Consider the following 24,573-nt stretch of genomic DNA (forward strand, 5'->3'; position numbering starts at 1 on the left):
TATGCTGAGGGTGGTGGGACACTGTCCCAGGTTGCCCAGAGAGGTGGTGGATGCCCCATCCCTGGAAACATTCCAGGCCAGGTTGGCCGGGGCTCTGAGCGACCTGATCCTTGCAGGGGGGTTGGACTAGGTGGCCTTTGAAGGTCCCTTCCAACCCAAACCATCCTGTGATTCTATAATTTTATCGTTACATAAAAACTGCCAAGGAAGCACTAATTTATGACCCTGTAATTCCACGAAAAGAAGGTTTACTGCTGGAATTTCAGTAGCAGCTGCAATGACATTTAACAACTTTATTTTGATACACGCTGAGGGACACATTTGCAAAGCCAGACCTGATGGTCCACAAAACCCAGCAGTGATTTCAATGGAGATCAACCAAATTTTAAGTTTGTAAGCGTTCAGGAAAATATACCTTACACTTGAAATAAAGTGTTAACTAAAGTTGCATGGAATCAGAGACCACAATGTTTAGACGGAAAACGGGATGGAGGGGGTTCATCTTGAAGACGTATCAAGGCAGTTATGCCGAACGACATCCCTGCAAAGGTACTGGTCTCATTTCCAAGTGGTACAAAATCACTGAACAGACAGCGTGGTGCAGGCCTGAGCGGCCTGACAGACTGCAAGTCAAGCAAATCCGGAGCAGCCGTCTGAGAGGGGAGCCTCCTGCGGCAACCCACCTTGGCTCCACACCAGCCAGCCAGAATGAAACGCACAGCAGTTGCTTCCATTAACTTCAAACAGCTGCCAGCATATAAAGAAAATTTAAAAATTGCCGTGCTTCGCAGACCAGTCTGGAAAGCGCATTTATTGAAGCCAATCACACATTATTAATTACACACGTAATTATTAGATATTTGGGTGCAAGGTGGGAACGCTTCCACAGCGGATTCCCTCTGCGTTAGAAGAACTTGGTGAAAAGGAGAAGCCAGAAGCACCGTGACCAGGTTGGGATTCCCATCCAGTGTTACATTTCAGACAGAAGAGAAGAAAATGACGGATTAACCACCAAGATAAACGAGGGGAAAAAAGAGACAGCCTCTGAGCAGTTAAGTTTGTCCTGGCCCTCGTGTCACCAGCGGCTTACAGAGCCTTAGCCAGAACTCTGCATATCGCTCCAGGTAGCACATTACACGGAAGATAAGGACTGAAGGAAAAGAGCACATCAGCACTTGCAAAAAAAAATTTAAAAAATTTTTTAAAAATCTGCCTAGGAAGTGCACAGTAAGAAAAATAAGCATATGATCTGTAGTTACTTAGGTGAACAGACTAAGAAGAGACCAGAGGTGAAGGTTCTTACTAAGAAATAATCTGCTGATCCCCTTTTAGGGCAAGGGAAAGACCTTCACCATTTTTTTTAGTTCCCATTTTATTATGATCCCAGGCAAACAGGCAAAAGTATCCGGTGGAAGCAGACATACAATTACACCTGCCGCTTCACACTTGCCTGGAAAGAATCTACGGTTGTCTTTCCTCCGCTACACCAACCTAGATGTGATAGGTTTGAGATTTTAATCCTGGTCAGGGTTCTAGCGTGAATTTGCAAATCTGAAACACTTTCTGCAAAGTGATAAAGCACCCGTGCCCCGCAGCTGAGCGCTCGCATCTCGGAAATGACTCCACAAATGCGGTATCAGACACCCATCAGTTCACCACGATGTAGGAACACGTTTTCATCTGACATCTACTGCACATAAATTTACAAAAATGTTGGCACCGAGCAAATAAAAGCTGAATACATTACATGTTGTGAGTATGCCCTTTTTCATAGTTCATTCACGTGAAAAAAAATATTTCTGACAGTTTAACGGGGAGGAAAATGAAGTAGGAGCCTGCGAGGAACCCTCTCCTCTGACAGCACCCAGGTGCCTTGGATTCACCCCAGCCCAAGGGCCCGGAGCGTCCTGCACCACACTTCCCACCCGCAGGACTTTCTCTGCACCATCACCTCTTCACTTCGCGCAGCTTTATTTAAATTTCATCAGCGCACGACTATGGATGTCAGGTGTTGGAGCTTAATCGGACAGTAAAACTCTGCAGATGAACACGCTCAAGTATTCTAACAGCTAGGCCTTATTAAGTATTAAAATGGAAGGAAAAAAATAAGTATTTATAGATTTATAGGGGTGTGACTAGTACTCCTTGCTCCTGGTCAGTGTAACCGGCGCCATTTTCTGAGGCAAACAGCCATCATCCTGCCCAGAGACCCCTAAAAAAACCTCTCTGACCCTGGGCTGTGGGGTGACAAGGGCCTACACTGACATTAATGGCTCAATTTCTGCTAAGGAGATAGGAAGCCAGGCCTCTATAAGAGAGAATTCTTTACTATTACTTTTTATTTTTTTTTTTTTTCCCTGCTCATTTTACAGACAGCAGGTGCAGACAGTCCCTTACCCACATCACATCCACATATATAACTGTATCTACACCTCAAGGCTAATTTTAAAAGCTTATTTTGACCGAGCCAGCTGCAGACAAACTGAACAGCAGCCACCAACCTCTCCGGGCAGGATGTGACCCTCCCACCTGCTTCCACCACCAGCCTTTTCAAGTTTTAAAAGTTTACACCCCAAAGTAGCACTTTCCAAACAAAGTTCCTTACGAAGTTAGCCCCAGGACTTAAAATACCCTCGCCCTTTTTCGCCACAGTTCCTCAAAAGTTGGCTTATCACGCGTTTCATCTCCCAGACGCAACGCCTATAAGCACTGAAGCACAGATTTCAGGCTTTTTTTTTTCCCTTGTCTCTTTTTAAAAAAAATGTATTTTCACTTTTTATACTTAGTTTATAGCCAGCTTCTATAATATCTGTCCTTTCATTACAGTATTACATTACAAACAGTAACTCTGAAGTTAAAACTGGCCTTGGCTAGCTGTGTTTATACTGTAATTTGTCTGAACACACACACACAAAAAAATCCAACTCACCATTCTGAGATCTGCTAAGGAAACCCAGACAAAGAAACTATCATAATCACAGGTTTTGCGTTTTGTTTTAGGTTGTTTTTTTTTTTTAAATTGCCTTCCAAAATATTCCAATTCAAATATGAGAACAGAAGGGTCACTATACAATAGCATACCATATTTTACGGATACAAAAAAATCTGTTTTCCATCTGCATTCTGTATTTCACTGAACACCTTTCCTATGAGCATCACTCAGAACCAAGAGGGAGTGGGAGGGAGAAAAAAAAAAAAAAAGGTTTTAAAAAAATTGTTAAGAATTAAACATGCTGTGAATAAAATCAGCTAACTACCGTGCCCTACTTTCTGATACAACTTCCCAACACAAAAGATTAAGCGGAAGGGGGAAAAAAAGCTCACAGTAAGAAATGAAAATCTATACAATTTGAAAAAGAAACATGTCCAAAGAACATATTAAATTTTTGCTTTAAGATCTAAATACTGAGCTATGACTTGGATATGCACCTAGAGGTAGTATTTGAAAAATGAAGCGGAAGGTAGGCCCCTTCTTCCAGCAGCAGCCGCTTCAGGCCGGCTTCTGACGCAGCAGCAGAAAGCGAAGAGCACCGGAGAGCGAAGAGTCACTTCCATCGCTACGAAGAGCCTGAAGTTGTAATAGCACCTATAAATCTGTATTTACGGTCTTCACCTGGGACACCACCTTCAGAGGGTCTGTTACAACAAGGGCAGAAATCCTACAGATGTTATTCATCAAAACCTTTGGGTATTCAACGTGCAAGGTGTTAAAAACACCTGAAAGATCCGTTGACCCTCAAGACACCCAACCAAAAAGGGAAGCCCCTTCTAGAAAATCGCCTCTTCAGCACCTTCTCCTCAGGAAAAGGGTAAATACTTCAGTTCTTCCTTCAATTAACACAGTTCCTCATTTGTGCAACACGAAACAGGAGCCAGCTTGATGGCTAGACCACAGAGGTCTTCAGAGAACGCTAACCCAGCTGGCCGGTCTCAGGGGACGGGGAGAGAGGAGACGGCACAACGCATCACCGCACGCTTTGACGCTGAACCTGCAAGGCTCCAAAAGCCCGAGAAAGCCAACCGCAGCACGACTTTAAAACGAGCAAAAAGACGCAAGTGGTGTCTTCTATCTGGATGTCAGCATGAAACGCCAAATAAAAATAATCTGCAGGTATTTGAACAAAACAGAAGACAAAGAACTAAAGGGAGATAATTTTGAAACGCATATCTAAAGTCATCACTGTCTCCTGCACACAACAGTGTGTTTGTCTGGGCTTTTACAGATTAAAAAAAAAAAAAAAAGGACTCTGATAGCTTCTGTCGCCCCACAAAGTGCTGTGTAAGCTCATGAAAAGTTGCACAGAGGACCTGGACTTGACGGGAAAAATTGCAGCTTCCCTACGTGGCCTGAGCACCGCAAAATGGGACTCTAAGGTTAATGTTGCCTTTTTGAACTTGTATGCACTTGGAATTCTTGCAAAATCTCCCTGTATAAGCTATGTGTAGGTTTTTACTCCTATGATGATGATTTTATGGAATTCCAAGAAATCGTGAATGAAAAATCATGAAAGTTACTCTTCAGAATCACAAGATGGTTTGGGTGGGAAGGGACCTTTCCAGGCCCACCCAGTCCAACCCCCCTGCAAGGAGCAGGGACATCTCCAACCAGATCAGGTTGCTCAGAGCCCCGGCCAACCTGGCCTGGAATATTTCCAGGGATGGGGCATCCACCGCCTCTCTGGGCAGCCTGGGACAGTGCTCCACCACCCTCAGCGTAAAAAATTTTTCATCTCAGAATCCAGCAACTGAAGCATCACATGGTTTCCATGAATGAAGCCAATTGGAGGTTACCTAGGTTAATAGATTACGCTTGAACTTCTTGTATACTTATTTTGTAAGAGTCTATGGTCAGAAAAAAAAAATCTGGTGATGGGATGCTGAACAAAAGCAGCTGAAATTTTAAAGCAGCCTTTCTCAATCCTCCTTGCATAACTACCCCCTGCTGAAGCAGCGTGATAGGGAAACAGGTACTAGAAAGTGAAAAACATGGACATTTGTCCCCCAATACAAAATTTCTATGCGTTTTGGTAACAGGCTAGCAACTTAATTTCATGGTAATCTCATTACAGTCCCTCTTCTTTAAAGAGAAGGCTAAAGGTGACACTTGGTTTGGTATTTTAATAATAAACATTCAGTTTTATGGCCATTCCTGTTATCCAAGTGATGCACTGTTCATTGTAGGTACTGAAAAATATCACTCGGTGAAGGGTTGCCTTTATGTTTTTGAGACCATAAAAACATTTCACTCTTCCAAGAAAAAAGAAATCCGAAATATACCCCAACGTTTCGTTAATAAAGCACTTAAAACATTTGTGTCTCATTTTAATGCCAAAGTCGAGCAGACTGCTCCTAGATAATCGTCAAGTCTTTGAAAAATAGCAGGAAAAAATATAATTTCCAGCTTCAGGAAAGAAGTCAGGCTTTAAGTGACTTCAAAGCCAGACTCATAAGCACACGTTACACTGGACCCTTCAAACTTTCTCCAAAATTACAAAAAATACAGCCACACCAGCTGCTACGCCTCCTGCACCGCCTTTCTCCCCTCGGCTGTGCTGCTCTCCTCCCAACTCTCATTTCAGCTGTTCTGCATCTTCAAATTTAGTGGGATTTTGCTAACTTGACCTCAGTTAATCTTGGTTTCCTTAAACAGAAGATACGCTGGGCAGACGTAGCAGTTCATGGTCGCTTCAGTTTGTTCTAGCATCTCGCTTTACTGCGGCACTGGGGTGGGAGAGAAAAACACACCTCCTTTTTCCTCATCCCAGCTGAGACACCTTTGATCACAGCTTATCTGCCTTTTTTATGAGGCAGATTTATTCGGAAAACAATACTGACACAACCATGACATGAGCTGGGGCATTCACAGACACACCAGAGACGCGCACGAGCCTTTCAGTCACGTTTCACGCCTTCATGGCTTTCCGGAAACAAAACTCCAAACCAGAAAGAGAACACCCCTGACGCTCACTATTCCTGTAAACTTCAGTCCACCTTGCTCTGCACAGTACTCCGTCTCAAATTCCGTGCGCACCACGTTTCACTGTGTTCCTACAGTTAGAATTAAAATTTAGACAGGTGAAAAGCGATACCAGGTTGCACGCATCTTACCTGTTTCCTTAAAAAACCCACACGCTGTTTAGTAGCAGTGTTTTCTCCAGTCACTTGGAAGGGTCCAAAATGGTCACAAATCACTGAAATACCCTATTTCCCATCACTTCCTTCTGGCATCATGACAGAAAAAAGTGGCAAGTCCCCGACTGCTGAAATTCCCACTTGTTTCAGGGCAATACATCACTTATTTTATTACATCAAAACACAACTGATTTAGCAACGCACATGTAAAATACGCAGAGGGAGAGCCTAGAAGTCAATTTTCTCCCCATGACAAATTTATTTTATGAGAAAAAGGCTTTCAACGTTACAATCACACTAGAGACTAAAATTAATTCGGAACAGAAATAAAAGTTGGGCCAGACAATGAGAGAAAACTGCTTCACACTTTAATGTGACACGAGTCCTCTTCTTGGTGGGGAGGGGGTGTCGGGCAGCAAGGCAAATACCGCCTCGTGAAGAAAAGAGCTGAAGGAAACATGAAATGATCTTTATGTAACTGAGACTCATTGACGAGAAGGCTGAAGCTTTAAGGTCTACGGGAGACCAGGTGCTTGACTAATTCAGGGCAGGTTTCATGGCAATTGTAGCAATTTAGAAGGCAAAGGATCGCAGAAATAGCAGTCCCTGGGCGTAATCACTGTTTTCACATGAAGCGTGCATCAATCATTTTAGCAATTAGATAATGATTATACGATAACTGATAAATGCCGCTGTTAGTAAGCCATCTAGAGTCAATAAAGTTTATTTTTTCTTAAAACAGTCAAGCAGCTGAGACTGTTAACACCTGACATACACACTATTCTTTATTCGATTTAACAATCCAGCCTGTCTAAAAGACTTCAAGAAAAGGAGAAGAGGAAGATCCGCACCGGTTTCCAACATAAGGGCTTACACTCGGCCTCGGTTTCTCAAAAGCTATGTTCCCATGCAGAACGTAAACGGCAAAAGGCCTGCGTTCGCGCAACTGAACCGCCTGCACTGCTGCTGCATCTTCTATACAACAGCAGCGTACGGACTTCGGCTGGGAGGAGAAAGAAATAAAACACTAACAAATTATTACTAATTGTAGTTTAAATGTGTTCAACTTTCTTTAACACCAACTTGATCAGAAACCTTGACCCTATCCTTCACAAGGTGAATCAGCGCTCTTAATTATTTCAGTTTTTCTACTGTTAATGAAATGGAATGGTGTCATTAGGGAGGCTTGTCAGCTACACTTACGTGCAAAGAAATGATTAGACACCGCTTTTGTCATCTAATCCTTTCAGGAAAAACAGCCTGAACGTCACTCAAGCACTGTAAATAAAAATCCTTGAAGACAAAGAAGACAGATGGCAACGCTCTCAAGGAACACCGTCTAAAATATTCATGCTTTGGGAGAGGAGCGCTATTGATCCCGTGAACAACCAACATATTGGAACCTTGCCAGGAAGAAAACACAAAATATTTTCTGTTTGTGACATGAAGATCTGTAGAGATGCACATTTTTGCAGAAGACTTCTTGTATTCACATACTACATAACTATTTCTCGCTACCAGCATCCCGAAGCAGCAGGCACAAGTGTGATCTACACGCTGCTGGGTGCAAGGCTCAGCGATGACCCGTCAGTCCTAGCTACAAACCAGCAAAAACATTCAAGGCAAGCTTATAAACTGGAAGATGTCACCGTTGGGGCAATCACACAAGAAAGAGCCTTGTCCATCCCTCCCTTTCCCTTTCCTCCCCGTTTAACTACAACTCAAGACTTAAAACGTCACGTACTACGCCTAGCAGCTTCCTCTGGAAAGAGTTAATTGGAAACAAATGTTATCGTAGATGCATGAAGCTACAAACTACTGCTGAAAAGACAACTACAGCAAGAGACAAAAACAGTGAGATGCACTACAGACTTGAAATCAAAAGGAAACAAATCAAAATGATACACAAAACGAGGGGGAAACGCTATAGTACAGAAACTGCTGTCTGTCTCTTCAAAACACGAGTTGCCATGAAGACAATGGATAGTTACCTGCATCCATATCTGCAAAGAATGGAACAGCCAGTAAGGAAAAGAAGGAACCAGAAATTCAGTGTCTCAGAGTTGGATTTTAAAGTTCATAAGGAGAACAGATAAAAAAAAAATAAAAATCAAAAAAGTATTTAGTGTGAAATACACCTCTATAAGGTACTATGATATTTTTGATTTCAAGTTATCAGCTTGGATTAATGTTAAACACTACAACATTTTCACATATAAATTAATTTTCTATGGTATAAGGACATTTCTAAAAAAAAAAAAAAAACAACTCCAAAGATTTAATATGTTAAACATGGAACAATTTACATCTTTAGTTTAGGCTTGTGAAGTTTTTTATTCTCACAGCGCCACAAACCAAAGGGCCGGATTCTGCAGAAATCCAGTACTGGGTACGCTAATTGTGGCTTTCAGCAGCCAAACTGAGGGCAGTCAGCTCTTCCCAATACAGGACCAGAAGTTTCCCATACGGACACGTAACGGATGTCAAAGTATTTAAGGATGCTAAACAGTTATGAAAAAAGTACAATTATACTCCTCGCATACACGCTTCTCAGTCTGGAGAATGTTAAAGGAAAAATCTCCATGAACACTGAAATAACAATTCAGATTCTTTGCCGATTCATTTCTGCATGACTAAAAATGAATAAAAATGTAGGTTGAGGGGGAATAAAATTAGTGGAATTTGCACATCCACGTACCTTCAGGTGACTCCTCCTGGACATACGTGCCAGTCAGGTACCGGTGTACCAGTGCGGACTTGCCACTGGCTAGGTTACCCACAATCCCCTGGGAAAAAAAAAAAGAAAAAGGTTAAATTCCAATTAATCCCCACAAGAAACAGCATATTCAAGCAAAATCTTTAATGCAGAAATAACTTCTCTACACTTGAGGAGAAAGGCCAGGCAATAAAAACACTGAAATACGCCGACAGACAAAGCATCTGCCAAAAAGCTGAGGCTACAGCAGAGCACAGACAAGAGGAAACACAGAAACCAAAACCAGTTAGTGGCGCTCCTTCATCCACCTCACCACTGGTGAGGTTACGCGGGAACACCAGGTACATAGAGACTTCAGGAATCACAGACTCACAGGATGGTTTGGGTTGGAAGGGACCTTCAAAGCCCATCCAGCTCAACCCCCCTGCCAGGAGCAGGGACATCTCCAACCCGATCAGGTTGCTCAGGAAAGCAGCCTGAAGCTCAGAGTCAGCCTGTCACCTCTTTACTGAAAAACACAACCACATCACTAAATTCTTCTACTGGAAAGCATCTCTGCGGGCTACCCACCACGTGACTCACGGTGACTCACTACTCAAGCACGTAGATGATACATATGACTACAGACAGATCCTGGCATGTCAACTATGACTTGATGAAGTCCCTTATTTTACCAAGAAGCTTGCAGCTCACCCCTGCCCAAACTTTGGCCGCATAAGGAACACCTGCCCATCAAGCAGAAGTACTGCAGGTCCCAGCCTGGCTGCCTGCCCTGCTCTGCATAGTCCAGGGGACAGGAGGCTTTGGAGAACACACCTTGTCTATATTTTAAATAAATGTCTTTTTTTTTTTTCCCCTTGCTCAGTTGCCATCCACTCATTCAGATCTCCCCGTCGAACACCACTCTGAGGACACCACGCTTACTCGGCTTTTGGGCGAGGAGATGGGAATTAATTCTGTCTGTTAAACAAACCTAAGCCTACTCTGCTCCTACACGTTTATCGTCACCCTAAGCAAAAGGTTCAGGACATAAGGTCCCTGGAGAGGGGATGATCTCTGCTGATCTGCCTGAGTTTGCCAAATAAACAGAAGCAGAATTAACAAGTCACACATTAATACACACTCCCTATTCCATGTTTGTAATCCTAATTAGGGACAAACTCTCCTCCTTCTCAAAAATTGCTTCAATCTGGCGCCACCTGACACTAACGTAATGACAGTTGTGGAGCTGGGGAGGGAAAGCAAGGAGCCAAACAATTATTTCTTCTTTACAACCCAGAACAGCATTCAGGTAAGACAAGGATGGCAGCGCGGCAAAGGGTGCTTGCTTCATCTCTACAGCTGATGCGAGGAACAGCTCAGACGAAGCGGCAACTTGGGCAGAGGGCAAATAGAAGGCAATTTAAGCCCTCTAGGCAATTTCCTCAGAAGAACTGCAACATGAGGTCACTAACTATGATTCCACGTTTTGCCAACATGAGAAAGAGAACCGTGAGCGAGCGGCGTGGGCATACGTGTGGTGGGACTGCACAGGCTGTGGTTTCCTGCACATCCTGCCTCGACGTCTTTCACCTTGAGCACAAGCTAGTAGGAGAAGAAGTGAAACGTGTCTCTCTCTCTAGCACTCACATTTTCAAGATTTTTTCTTTCATCTCACGGGAGCATTGGGAATGTTTATGGTGCGTCACTGGAAATTAAATTAAATTAAAGAACAATTAACAGAACGTGAAGAGTGGACAGTAAGTAAAGCCCTAAGATTCTGTGTGGCACAAGAACAGATACAACATTGATTAGCTATTTTTTAAAATTACTATTACGCTGATCCCCAATTCCCCCCTTCAACGTAGAGGGAAGGAAAAACAGCTTGGGACTTCCAGCCGCACACACAAGGAACAAAAACTAGAGCCATATTGCCCAGACATCCAAATCCTGAATTTCCACTCTGAATGCCTGACTTAACCACAACTTCAGGCGAGCTCTATCCAATGTTCAACCAAGTATCAAAGAGAGGTAACAGGAAGAAAATACGATCGCTAGCATACATCCTTTAACGCCAAAATGTCAAGCAGCCTCTTAAGTGGATGCGTTTCCCTCCATCACATGCCACTAAACTACAGTGAGCTTGTCTATTCATATGCTTCCCTAAATAAGCAAAACATTCAAATAACCCTCCATACTTCTCAGAGGGAAAAACCCTGTGGTGCCTGAGGAAATCCTGTGAATAACAGCTCGGTCTTTGCACCGCTCTTCTCACCGCAGAACTCTTATCTTCTCCCTTTCCGTACAAAGCCCCCTGGTGAGAGGTTACTTCCCACCTCCGTCCCTTTGCCTAGAACGACGTATTTCTCACTGCTCAGGATTAAGGACCACTCAAATATTTAAGACATAGTGTGCAAAAACTTATTTAACTTCTTTTTTTTTTTAAATGGCCAATACTTTTGGTCAAGAAACAGTTTTCCAGATTTTCATAGATACCCAATTTTTTTTTTTTTTTTAAGAGATTAACTACTCTGCTTGCTAGCTGCGTGTCTTCTCCGGCAAGCAGCTCATCAGCGGTCTGCATTCACGACACCAGCAGGTTCAACGCGGAGCAGAAGCTGAACACCGTGCTCCCAAGGCAAGCATCTTCCTCTCCTCCTTCCCCACCACCTCTAGATTATGACGGTGCGTGCCAAAAATGACAAGTAAACCAAAAATCCCACTTATTAATCAGTAGATTAGACCTATCTCTGCAGATAAATAGCGAGGCTAAGCAAAGTATATGTAATTTTACAGTACCTCAGGTTCTCCAGTACGTTCCTCCTCATAGACAAAGACAAAGGTGCCTAGCCAAAAGAGCGTTACAAATGTGATGCTACAAACTGATGCAGAAAGCACTGATCTGGAGGAATAAGATGTGCATTTCAGTCAAGAAACCACTTTACTAACTCACGTAGTACAACTAGGGCCTTCTTGCCTTCAGATACGTTATGAAAAACCACACACAATCCTCAAAGGTGGTATGCTACCTCCCTCTTTCTCCTTTTACTTATTTCCATAAGTCCCCTGAAGATTGAGAGCAAAGAGTCTTGGTGTTTTAAAGATAATGCAGGGCTGCTTTTCTTGATCAAAATATTAAATTGTTTTTTTAATGAAGAAATTCTTTAAATTAGTTTCAAACTACCTGCCAAACTGACCAAGGTTCTTAAGGAGTTCAAATGGAGAATCATAGAATCATAGGATGGTTTGGGTGGGAAGGGACCTTCAAAGCCCACCCAGTGCAACCCCCCTGCGAGGAGCAGGGACATCTCCAACCAGATCAGGTTGCTCAGAGCCCCGGCCAACCTGGCCTTGAACGTTTCCAGGGATGGGGCTTCCACCACCTCTCTGGGCAACATGAAAAAAGCATTAACACAGTCAGTTAACTTCTCAAAAAAATCACAGGAACTCAAAGCAAGTTTCCTCAAACCTGACTAGAAAGGCTACATTCGCCACACGGCTTTGTTTTTCCCCCAGACAATTACTCCAGAAAGCGTTCAGGAGACATCAGCCTCCTCCTCCTCTTCTCATCCCGTACGGAGAGGCTTCCCCTAAGATCTCACCTCAGCGCCTGCATTTGAAGAGACGAGGCAGCCGTCTCTTTTCCACCAGACATGAAATTAAAATCCAGAAAAGCAGAATCAGCCTTCTGCTGTTCAGCGTGGCGCTTGGCATTACTGCTCCGCATCTCTGCCCGCTGTTATACCTCTGAAAACTAGCAGCAATAAACTTGACACTGGAAAAATCTGCCTTCTAATACTGTTTCTCTCTTAAGCAGGATTAATACTTCTTTTAAGGATGATCTCCCGCCGTATGACAAATACGCCAGCATGTTTTCAGAGCAGCCATATTCCCGTCTCCTGTATTTTAAATACAAACAATCTGAATCATTTCTATTTATTTACGGATGCATATGAACTGCGCAAAGTTGTGACAGCATGTTACGGAACAAAAACGCCAGGCTAACCCAGCTCAGAGAGGAGAAATCGCTGCTACCAAGGCTACAACGCAACGCTCTGTCAGCGATGACTTGTGCCACACTGAATCATTTATTTGCACGTGCCAGACATGCTGTAAAATAAATTCAAACCGCCGTGCCCACACCCTACTAAAGCCTGTTTGTGAAAATGTATAAATATATCGACGGCATCTGGCATTATAAAGTTATCCAGCACAGAAGCCTGATGGCACTTTGCATATTTTTTTTTGGAACAAGTTAAATCATTTTGGCCAAGATAATCTCGTATTTATTGAGCCAAACATTTTCTTATTTTACGTTTGGATAAATGGGATCTGGGAATACCAGCATCGCTCGGGAAAGGGACCGGTCTCACCCAGCTGTCCTAGCACGCGCTTGACTGTAACAGAAGCAGAACTCTGTGGTAGCACCTGACCAGCAGAAACAAGCATCCTTCTGAAAACTGGAAAGAAATCAAGCCCAACGTGCATTGCTGAAAAGGAGGCAGAGGGAAAGACTGGTATTCCTTCCTCAAAAGTACATTGAAAATACACCCATTGGCTTTCTTTCCAGAGAAGACCCTCTCTCTCAGTGAGCTACTAACCATCTCCTGCAAAGCCCAGCCCGCTCAAGCGGCCAAAGCCGGGACTCCTTCCTAACCCTGCAACACTAAGCCTCCTCTCCCCGTCGGCACTGCTGCCCTGTACGAATACGCCGCGCTGCTCGCACCTCTGACCTCCCCAAGCTAACGCAACGCTCCCACGTTGTCCTCATGATGGTGCTGTGGCAGGAGAGGCAGGTTCGTCTTCTAACGTGGCCCTTTTCCTCCCCAGGCCGAAGCGAGAGCCGAGGAAGAGGATGGAAGCGGGGGACCGACCCAGAGACGACTCACTCACCGCACCAACTGCTTCCCAAGGGCAAAAGAATCAAGAAGGCACCACAGATTTCAGATGGAGCTCCTAATTTGCGTTTTCTGCTGGAGCACAAGCTCACAGGAACAGCCGGCACTGCTAGCTTCAATAATTTGCAGCGGCATAATAAAATTATTTTTGTAATGGCAAGAGTTCTACCCAGGATTATACAAACTGAAGCCTGAGACTGTAATCTCGAGGCTCGTGCACGGTGACCACTTAAAATCAATTCTCCAGAGCAGCCGCTCATCAGAAGTCAATTCTCCTACTACTGGTTCACACACAACGTGGGGGCAAGACACCCAAGGCAAAAGTACTCAATACCACAGCTGCGTTACGCGAGTATATAGCTACATCCACTGACCACCACATTTTTCTCCTGCTTACCTTGTGTGCCACTGAAACCGTAACAAACGTCACCCTAGTCATGAGGAAGCTGCTTCAATTAAAAAGCCAATCTTCCTAAGTGCATTTGTCAGGTTAGGTTTCATCGATGCTTTCTCTCACCTCCGTAAACGCTACCATCAGCTCAGATTCAGAAGACGACGTTTGCCACAAGAGAAGTGGGTTGGTGAAGCACGGCTCCAGCTGCCCGCTCAAACTCAGATGGTTTTGCTCAGTTCACTCGGCAAACGGGTGCCTGGATCAGAGCAGCTCATCCAGTTAAAGCTGGAAAACAGGAGCTGGGCACAGACGCCTGCAAAAGGTGTTAAGTTCTGTATCTTGGGTACCACAGCCCTTTTGGAAGGTTTGAGAAACTGACTGTGTTTAATTAAATCTGGATTTCCACGCGGCAGACGTCACAGTGATCTGGCCTCAACAACTCCGTGCTGCTGGCTCGATAAGTTGCCGCTTTGAGATTCGCTACGAGGAGGTCTCAGCCCTCATCTCCAGCCTCCACGTTCATAACGCTTAGAAGTGCATATCTGGGAAATTCTCCCAGTCTGCCTCACTGTTATTTTTCCCATTTCTCCCACCAATATGGAAGATGGCTCAGCAAAGAGAGAAGTTACAGTAAGCAGCTATTAAATCACTGTTCGTTCTTAGAGTGAAACGCAGCTTTTGAGTCACTATATGAACCTTCAAAAGAATCTTTTTAAAATTCAGTATAAATTAAATTAAGAGAGGGAGAAAAGACATCTGGTCCTGGAAGGAACTGTGAAAAATTATTAGGGTGAGATAAAGGAGCTTTACATATCACCTGCTAACTTCCACTTCCCCCTCGTACAGAAGCGTGTCCCTACGGAGAAGACCACCCTAGGAAGCTGATTCATCCAGCCAAACGAGTTGAAACAGTAATAAAGTACAAACAGACCTTTGAGGCACGATTACGAAAAGAGAAGATGGATAAACTTCATAAAGACAGTTCTGTTGAAGAAAAATGCTTTACTTTTAAAAATGGCTTTCTCTCCCTCCCGCCCCCCCCCCCAACAGTAGATTTAATGAAGCTTAGAAGATTTTCACTTGTGCGTAACATTTTCAGGATGTTTTTCCAGAGATGAAAGGAAACAGCAACTCACCACTTTCAGTTCTGGTACGGATCGGCTCAGCGTCCATTCCTGGCTATTTACAAAGGCATCTGTAAGAGTGGACAACAGGCAGAAAATCAGTATGACGTTTAACGCTCCGCCGCGCGGAATTTCATGCTAAGGCTTTGGGTACGCGAGAGCAAAATCACACGCAGTCTTATGAGATTGACAATTCAACGGGAAAATCAGTAGGGGTTTGGATAAATTCTACAAAAATTCAAGAACACCAGAAATTACGGTTCTGCAGAACAGATGCGCTCTGCAGCAAGCCTGGCTCCATCATCTCCACTGCAATCAGCAAGCTCAAACTAACTCCAGTCCTTTGGGGTTGTGAAGAGACTCTTCCAGTCTCTACACGGTTAAACTGCTTTCCGTCCACCACAACGTTGATTTTCTCCACAAGAAAAGCCTTGGACTGCTCATCACGCTAAATGTCATCAACTGCAGTTCCCACCATCACTTCTCGACCCAGGTAAACAAGAATATTTGTCTGTTCTAAAACCACGCTATTTTTTACTGCACATCATACTTAACGTCAACAACCGCAACGACCTGCGTCAGCGGGAACATCCCTGCCCAGGTAAGGGACAAGATGTGTTTATTGTGGAAACAGGCTATTTTCCAGTAGCACAATCTAGACAGAAATAAACCACAGAGCCATTTACTAGAAAATTAAATAAAAACTGCCCGGGTAGGAGGAGGTTGATTTCTGAAATACTAGTGAGTTAAATTCATCATCGAGGTCCGACCTCATTGACAATTACACACCAACATACACAAAAAAAGAGAGAAATAAGGCTCCACTTTTCTACCTCCCCAGACATTCATTGTTTTGCTCCTCTGCAAAGGTCTAGTCAACCAAAAGCAAACCGATAATGACATTTCCACCACAAACCCAAGCAGCATTACTCCGAATCCTGATTTAACCCTCTCCAAAACCACGCGCAGCAGATGACGGCGTGTCGCACGTGCAGGATGCTCCTACCAAGCAGGTCAGATGCGACTCCACCGTAACTGCGCTGGAGCAGTCCTGGTGTCACAATCAATCCCTCGTGTTATAGGACATTTTATCTCCATTCCCCACTAAATATTTTCCTCAATTTTACAAAAAGACGTACTAGCCATGAATTTAGTTGTCGTCTCCATTTTTATTTAGCACATCACTTCATAATTCAGCTACAAACAAAAGCTTGTGTGTCCTAACTGGACACCTGTTTATATGAAAACAGGTTGAAAGGAATAAATATTCTGGTATATTCCAATCCTGAGCCGCCTCCCGCTCGCTCCCTGGAAGGAGAAGGCAAACCAAAGGCTCAGATTAAGATGCTCCAAAGACTTGGGTTCACCTCACTCCAGCTGCAAGAGAAGACATTACGGCCATTCGGCGCCTGTTGCATGATCTGGAGCAGCCCAATTTGATCAAAACCCGAAGTCCCGGGTTTATGTCTACATTGGATGGGGCTGGCCACCAGCGAAAACAAGCGTCTTGTGTTAGCTGGGCCTGACCGCAAAGCGGCACACACCTGATTTTCCCAAAACCCAACGCCTGTCAATTCTGGGTTACCTAGGAAAGGGTCAAGAAAGCCAATACTGCTTAGAGATACTTTTCTTTTTTTCCTCCGTGATCACATCAGCATTTCTTTCCACAGGATTCACCCACGGTACAGATACCAGACCTGAGCACTCACTGCCCTGTTTCCTTGCCTCCAGGTAGAAGACAATCTGGAAACATGTGAAAATGGCAAGTCTCAGACCTGAGGAGTCAGGAAGGTCTTTCTGTAGCACACCCAGCCAAAAATAACTGGAGATGAAGACAAAGCAGCTGCAATTTCAATTCAGGAACACTGTACAGGAGACCCGCTCTAGGAGTCGCTCGAAAGGGATCACAACTTGGTCAAGATGTTCCCTGCTTTTCTGTGGGAAGGAAGACTTTCCCTTCCAGCGAGCAATGGAAGGTACCAGATCACAGCAGCGTGGGTACGCGTGCCCAAGCTGAGCTGACACACAGCGCCTTGGCCGCGGGCTCCTCATCTGCCACACAACCACAGCTGTGACTGCCCCATTCCAGGTCCCAGAGCTTCTCCAACGGCCCCTGGAAAGCCTCTAGAGCAAAACTGCAGGAACCAGAATGCCTCCAGAAACCTGCAACAGCCTTTAGTGTAAGAGGAACCCTTCTTTCCCTAACTTGCCTGACAGCAAATTACCAATGCTAAGGGGTTTGCTTTGAACTGTTGATTTGGGGAGCAGGGGAAAAGGAGAAATTGCCACACAACCCAACCACGATAGGAAAGAAATGACCATAAAGCCAACAAAACAAAGAGTTCCACTTATACATTTGATGCTCTGGATTACCACTTTTTTTTTTTGCCTTCTCTAAACAGAACTGGTTAGTCAGCCTGTGACTACACTCTTCATTACTATCTGCAAAAGATGGATAAATTGCTAGAAATTAAACTTGCCACGTTATCCACAAGGCTTCAATAAAAAAGCAGCATTGGATTCTATCACCACAGAAGATGAAAAAAAATGACTTGGAGAACTGCAAAAACATCTACCATTTAAGCCATGGGGTAACAAGAACATCAGAAGCCCTGTCACTGTTTTTTTTTCTTTTAAATAATCTTAAGTATTATTTTGCAAGACATGTACGTCCCAAAAGCTGCAATCAGAGAGGAGAAGCAATGAAAGGTAGATTTCCAAAAAGCCAAGAGGTCGAAAGACAAAGCAGCTGCAGAGAGGAAGAGCGATCCAGCCCGAGGGTGTGGATTTATTCACCCTGCTTGGTCCTTCCTTTTTTTTTTTTTTAAGTGCCTGGTGTGTCCAAAAGACTCAAGAATATCTGAAATACCATTTCATTGAAAAAATATCCCTGTTAAGAAGAAAAAGGTTAACCTCAAGCCAACTAATTTCAATTAAAATTTCACAATACTATTACCTTAAATTTGTAATTAAATGACAGAAGGTCTTCCGTTGAAAAAATAATAATAAAAAACCACTCAAACTTTTATTAGGAGATCTATGAGGTAATCTTCCCTCCCCAGCGTAATTTACATTGGCATGCTTACAAGGAATAACGAGAGTTAAAACCAGAAGATGTCACGAAATAGCATCTGGTGTCTTTGCTGAGGAGAGGAGAAGGTACCATCGTTTGTACGGACACCCAAGTACGCAGCTAGGAACCAACGCCGCTCCAGTACAAACGCCTCCGAAAGCAGTGATTTGTTCCAAGGTAACCCCAAGCCCCATGGAAGCTAAGGTGAAAAGGTCAAATACTTGCAGATAGAACGTGATAAACAAGCTTGGGGATCTGCCTCTTCTAAAAAAATATATAAAGAAAATTAAACTTACAGCTACAGCACGACTATGAAACACCGGATGCATCCACCCGCAGCACGCAAAGCACAAATTGGGTCGTCCACAAAGATACCCCACCGAAGAAACACAACCCCCACCACCGCGTGTTGGTTTAAGCATATTGGGAGAGATTTGCATAATAAATGGAACCACATGGACGAAGCTGATCAACTGGAGTCTTGTTTGCATTACTCTCCGCCTTTGGAATTCAAGTGAACTCAACCTTCACATCTAGCTACAGACTATCCATATGAAAGGAATGACTTGTCAATAATTAATCACAGTTGTGTGTCCCGTTAAATTAACTTCTGCATCAATGATCAAAAGCTTCTGATATGCATGGTGTCAATCATTTATTTTTAAAACTGCAGCAAGAACATCGTTTAAGTTGTATTTTCTTCAACAAGCTTACTTTTCCACAAAATAGCCTTCATTTTTTTCTTTTTTTTTTAAAAAAAAAAAAAAAACCACCAAAAAAACCCAAACATTTCCACCACCACATTTAGAGTTTCACTTACACATCACTACACCAAAGCACAAACTACAATGAGGTCCTGGGTTATTTTAAAATCTTACGTGTAGTATCTCAGCTTGACGCAGGAGCCTTCTCTATCAGTTCTAATATGAAGAATCAGGTGTACATGCTATTTTTGTTCCCCATCAACACAACGTTGTGGTGAAACGTTGGGACTTGATGGCCATTGTTGGCAAGACCATGGCACAGCACAGCAACAGATTTCCAAGAAGATCTGACTCTGTTATACAAAAGTCCTGCTTAGAATAACTTGTCAAATAGAAGAACCCATTTCCTTCTTCAAACACAGGAACAATTACTAAAAACTAAATATTAGCAGAACAATGTTATGCAGGGACAACAGGTTCAAGGTCAACGAACAGGTACGGAGCGACAACAGGTTCAACCATCCATGATACAGAAGAGAGGAAGGAAGCCTCACATGAAAACTGGAGAAGTTTCATAGGAATTATAGAAAAACCACAAGAAAAGCCTCTCTTAGGTGTTCAGCAGTCTGTTTCATCCCATATTTGATTTTTGACACTGGAGGCCCTCCCTTAACCTCAATGAACTCCATTTACCACCACAAGCAACAACAGCAAGGCAGCTGATCAGACCGTAAATACCTTTAACTAGGACTGGTGAGATTTACACCACCCTTGCCATCCTTTGGGTCCCTCCGGCTTAGAAAATCCCCACGAGCCAACCAAGTCTGCTGATTAATGCTTTGGGAGAACCTCAGCCGCCCTAGTGCCACCACGGCAGTCCACAGCCCACCACCAGCAGTACCGCACCAGCCCCCTCTCCACTAACCTTCTTCCGTCCTTTATTGTCACCAAAACGTCTCACCCTTGACTAGCGATTCAATCCAAAGCTTGAGAAGCTCACAGATCTCTTTGCATTTCACTGAGATGAAAACCTAATGGCAAACTCGTCCGAAAGGAGGGATGAGCGAAGAGCGGGCAGATGTCTCTGCAGCGCGACATGAAAAGACTTAAATCTTCCACGATTCTTGGAAAGCTTCTTAGTAAGAGCTTCCCTCAGGCTATCCCAAAGTCCCTCTGCTGTCCTTTTAAATGAGGAAAAGCTATTTAAAAAAAAAAAAAAAAAAAAAATGCCGAGGGATTTCTCTGGAAACCCTCAAAAGATCCTTTTCTTTTTGATAAGAACAGGAGCCCTCAAAAACACGTGGATGAAGTTAAAGTCCCAACAACTGCAGCACACCCTGATCTCCCCTCAGTAATTCCTGCATTACAAGCAATTTTCAGTAACTTCCTACTTTGAAATAAAAACCTGGGAGCCAACGGGTACAGAAAATCTTCCTACACGCTCCCACTTGCCCAGGAAGATGCAGACGAAACCACACATCTCTCTTTTGGAGTCGTATCAAAGGAGCATTTTCAGAACTTATTTCCCAAAGCTCGCATGCTAATTTTCTCAGAAAAGAGGGAAAAAACGTGCGATTTTTAGGTTGAGACTTGTGATACTCATAAAACATGCATTTTTCAGGGGCGGTAATCTCTCAGCACACCTTTTCTCCAACTCAGCCCCCAGCGTTTCAAGTCACAGCACCAACTCAGTTCCAACACAGCACAGCAGAAAAACATTCCGACGTTCTGATTTTTAAGCTTTGTATAAAATATTTTGACCGCTTGGGCTGGGAACTCCAGTCAGGCTCCAGTCAGAGTGCTGGGAAGTCGCCTCCCATCACGCACCACACTGTATTTACACTTCGTTAACAGGATTAACGAAGTAGCCGTGGAAATTGCCACAAAGCAAGGCAGTGAGAATCCTAAAACAAGCGGGATTTTTGTGAGCTGTCAGTTTAAGACTCCCTCATCCCTCCCAGTGTTGTCAGAAAGAATAAAATCCCAGGAGCTCCTACGGTTCCAAGAGAAACATTTGATACTGGTCAGATTTATCGCTGGTGATGCTTGCTCGTTAATTATAAGACCGAAAAACGCTCTGCGCTCAGCTTCTGTAAGGCATCACGCACCTCCGTCGAAGCTCAGAGCCACACGAACATTTGACATCTGAAAAACCATGCCCTGTAACTGAGAACTAAATTAAACAGATATTTAGGTCAACCCCCAAATCTGCCTTCCAGGAGCAAGCGGCGGCCGCAACGGCGTTATCCTTTGCGCTGCCATGGAAACAAGAGGAGGACCGGTGATGGAAAGGGCTATCCAACCTTAACGGGCAAGGAGCTGGCCTCTCCTGAAACACGCGTTTGGGGATGGGGATTTAAGCGCACTTCTGTGTCACCACAGCACTTCAGTTTGGGCTTGAATTTGTGAACCAAGCAGCATTTTATTGCTGCTAATATCCCCACTCCCTCCCTTGTGTGTCTGCAACCTACGGCTATACTTAACCTCGCTGCACACAAGGCTTCTGGGCGATTTTGCAGACGTTGTCTCCGTAGCTCCCGCAACTGGGAAGGGTCCCACGCTCCCTAGAACAGGACCGAGATGATGCATAATGTTTCCCAACTGTATTCCCAAATCCAGTTTCACGGTTGAAGTTGAACATCTAACACCACCAAAATACTTGTTTGGTCCTTAAAGATGACATAGCTCCAAGCAAAACTGGCCATTTAAAAAAAACCCCAAAAACAATCAACCAAAAAACCCCACACTAAAACCTCCCTACATCCCCTCAAAAAAAAAAAACCAAACAAAAAAACCCAACCCCTAAAAACCCAAAACCAACCAACACACACCTAGAGAAGATATTTTTCCTTATAAACACCTTACAGGCTAAATAAATGACACGATCAGCAAGAAAAACATCACATTCCCTGTATTTTCACCGCGGGTCGGGTTCCGGAGCTGACGCACAGTTAGTTTAGGAAAAATGAAAATCCCACAGACAAACCCCGTTTTCTCTGGAGGCAGCTCTGCCATCGGAGAAGCACAGCGCGCTTTGAAGAGGGACGTTCTGAGCCAGGACGATCGGGATTACAACTTAATTCCAATAAAACGCACTTTCCATAATACGCAGCAGCTGCTCTCGGAGAAACACTATGCTGAAAATTACCGGTCCTGGCTGGCTCCTTTTATGACGGGGCGATGACGACCAGGACAAGAAGTTGAAAGGAATATAAAAAGCAGATAAATTAAAATCTACAAGTCCCATCCATCCTGGCCCTGAAGACAGCCACCTCTTTCCCCAAGCGCTTGGCAAACCCAGAGGTATCGCTGCTCTCGCGTTCAGAGGAGGGGAATAAAACACATCCTTGGCTTCCATCGTTTCTACAATTATGTCAGCGAAACAAGTCACCGTAGTATGGGAGGAAGAAAAAGAAGCCACTGGAGACGAAATGTTTGGTCAATGTCTTATTTTGTTGGGTGTCACTAGAAAGCAGGTCAGTGTCAAAGGTGACGTCTGTTTTATACCATTGCCTGTCTCAAGGAAAGATTATCCCAAATTAAGTGAAAACCTGGCGATAAGGTTTTGAGCTGTAACAAGCCCTGCTCAGGACAGCGACGTGCTGCTTACAAACCGCTGAATAGCACTGGTGAAAATACAGGAGCAAACCCACGGCCAAGCAAAGACGTCCAAAGTACCCAAAACGTGACACTTCATTCTAAATTAATATATAAAACGATTTTATTTGGCAAGCCAGAATGAAGAAAGTCACAACAGAGATGCAAAAAAACTGACTGAGATGCATTGCTTGGCAGGCTGAAAATACTTTTCACATGGAGAAGAATGGCTGTAACTCAACAAAAAAAGCAAAAAATATACAAGAGGAACTTGGCGACTACTTGGTAGAGGAGAAAATAGTTATTTTACAGGTAAAACAGCAATAATAGTCAATGAAAGCCAAGCACAGAGTGAAAAGTCAGGCTAGGCAAAGGGTTTCCACCACTGGGATTCCACAGAAGAGATGATACTGGGGCAACGCCTGAGCATCACCAAAACCGCAGCAGCAGAACATGAAGTAAATAGTGATAAATGAGCAAAAGCACAGTGACCTTGGCGGGGCAGGGGGAAGACCGGCTCTTGCCTGGAGTGAGCGTACCGCCTTCCCAACGCGCCTTTTTGTTCTCCTACACTTCTTTCCAGATGCGAGGACCACAAAGCCCCCAGAGATGTGCACGCTACGCCCTTTTAACGGAGGCATGACAACTTGCTCTGTTTTCTGTCCTTAACGCTCTTCGCTGTGAGCCCTGCAGAGCGATTTCCACAAAGCTCTTACGGACGCCAAGATCTTCCCCAAAAATGAGACTCACGGCTCATTCAGGGCTGCGACACGCGCATTCAGGCCGCCGTCTCCCCGAGCGACTCTTCGCACTCCTCCACGTTGAGTGCGATCTGCCAGTACACCAACTGCTAGCCATGACACGGTTTTGCTGCAGCTCTGTGCAGCCGGCTCCTGGTTTTTATTGCCTTGAACGAAGGGTGAATTGTCCCCCTCTTCCATCCCTTTTCCCAGGGCACTTCCCAGTGTCTTAACCTGAAGAGGTTGCAGCATGGATTCCCCCAAGACTTGCTGTTGGGTTTTTTCAAGTGGAAAAACCAACTTTTATTCCTATACATTATTTCCTACTTTTTAAAAAGTTGTACATACAAGAGGACACTCCCTCTCATCTGACAGCAGCTCGGCTCGAGCGTCTCGCAAGAGCAATTATTCCAGTCACCAAAATAAACAGATTTCCCTTGTCCTCCCCTAAAGAATCCCAGTAAACGTGAGGCATGATTTCCCCCGTAAAAGCCAAGCCCGCCCTTCCCCAACACATCATTTCTCCACGAATCCACAGAGCTTATTCTCCACTGCTCAGCTTGGCGGTTGCATGCTGTGATTCACGTGGAGAGAGGCAAACTCTACCCCTCGTCACACCCACGCGACGGCGATGAAGTCAGTGGGGTTACGCGGGTGCGATCCAGCAACTCAGCTGGAATAACGAGACTCCTCCACGCGCCGGGTTATCCGAACGCTCTTCCCTCTCCGGGAACCGGCAAGGAAGCGGTGCTAGACAAAGCTGCGAAGTGAGCGACGGTGCGAACGAGGACGCATCATTCTCCCGCTGCCCTGTACCATCTGCTGCAGCCACAGCCTGCAGACGCAAAAATACGCGGTACCAGAGTTCAAACGCTTCAGAATTGACTTGCCTAACCAAAATCTGCGCTCTGGTATCGTACGATCATCGATGTACTACTTCACTTCTTCAAACCGCGGCTACGGAAAACGGGTCCAGCGTGCTTGCGCAGAAGTACATCTAGAAAAACATTTCCCCTCTCCACAAGGGAAATGATGGCTTGTTTATGCAACGCATTTCTGAAAACATTTTTTAGGACTCGAGTCATGTCTCCAGGATTGCTGTGCTGGTTGTCAAAACAGAGCCTTTTTTTTTTTTTCCCTGACTATACCATATGTAACGCTAAGCCCGCCGTCCCTAACTTGATATCACCCATGCAAGATTTGGAGATGATTAGTG

The 24,573-nt window shown here is 44.3% G+C and overlaps 1 protein-coding gene across 6 annotated transcripts in view; it reads right to left on the bottom strand.

Moving 5' to 3' along the window:
• AGAP1 (ArfGAP with GTPase domain, ankyrin repeat and PH domain 1) overlaps positions 1-24,573 on the bottom strand; it is a 334,155-nt gene that overhangs the window by 211,590 nt on the left and 97,992 nt on the right. For 5 of the 6 annotated variants that reach the window (XM_086751069.1, XM_086751066.1, XM_086751065.1 and 2 more), the window contains 2 exons: positions 15,256-15,314; positions 8,831-8,918 (listed from right to left, as the gene is read on the bottom strand). In XM_086751069.1, coding sequence (XP_086607195.1) covers positions 8,831-8,918; positions 15,256-15,314 — 147 coding nt within the window. Of the gene's footprint in view, positions 1-8,123; positions 8,136-8,830; positions 8,919-15,255; positions 15,315-24,573 lie in introns of all 6 variants that reach the window. The other variant, XM_086751067.1, reaches the window with a different exon arrangement.

Source organism: Chlamydotis macqueenii, chromosome 6 (genome assembly GCF_036417535.1).
Source record: "Chlamydotis macqueenii isolate bChlMac1 chromosome 6, bChlMac1.mat, whole genome shotgun sequence".
NCBI lineage: Eukaryota > Metazoa > Chordata > Aves > Otidiformes > Otididae > Chlamydotis > Chlamydotis macqueenii.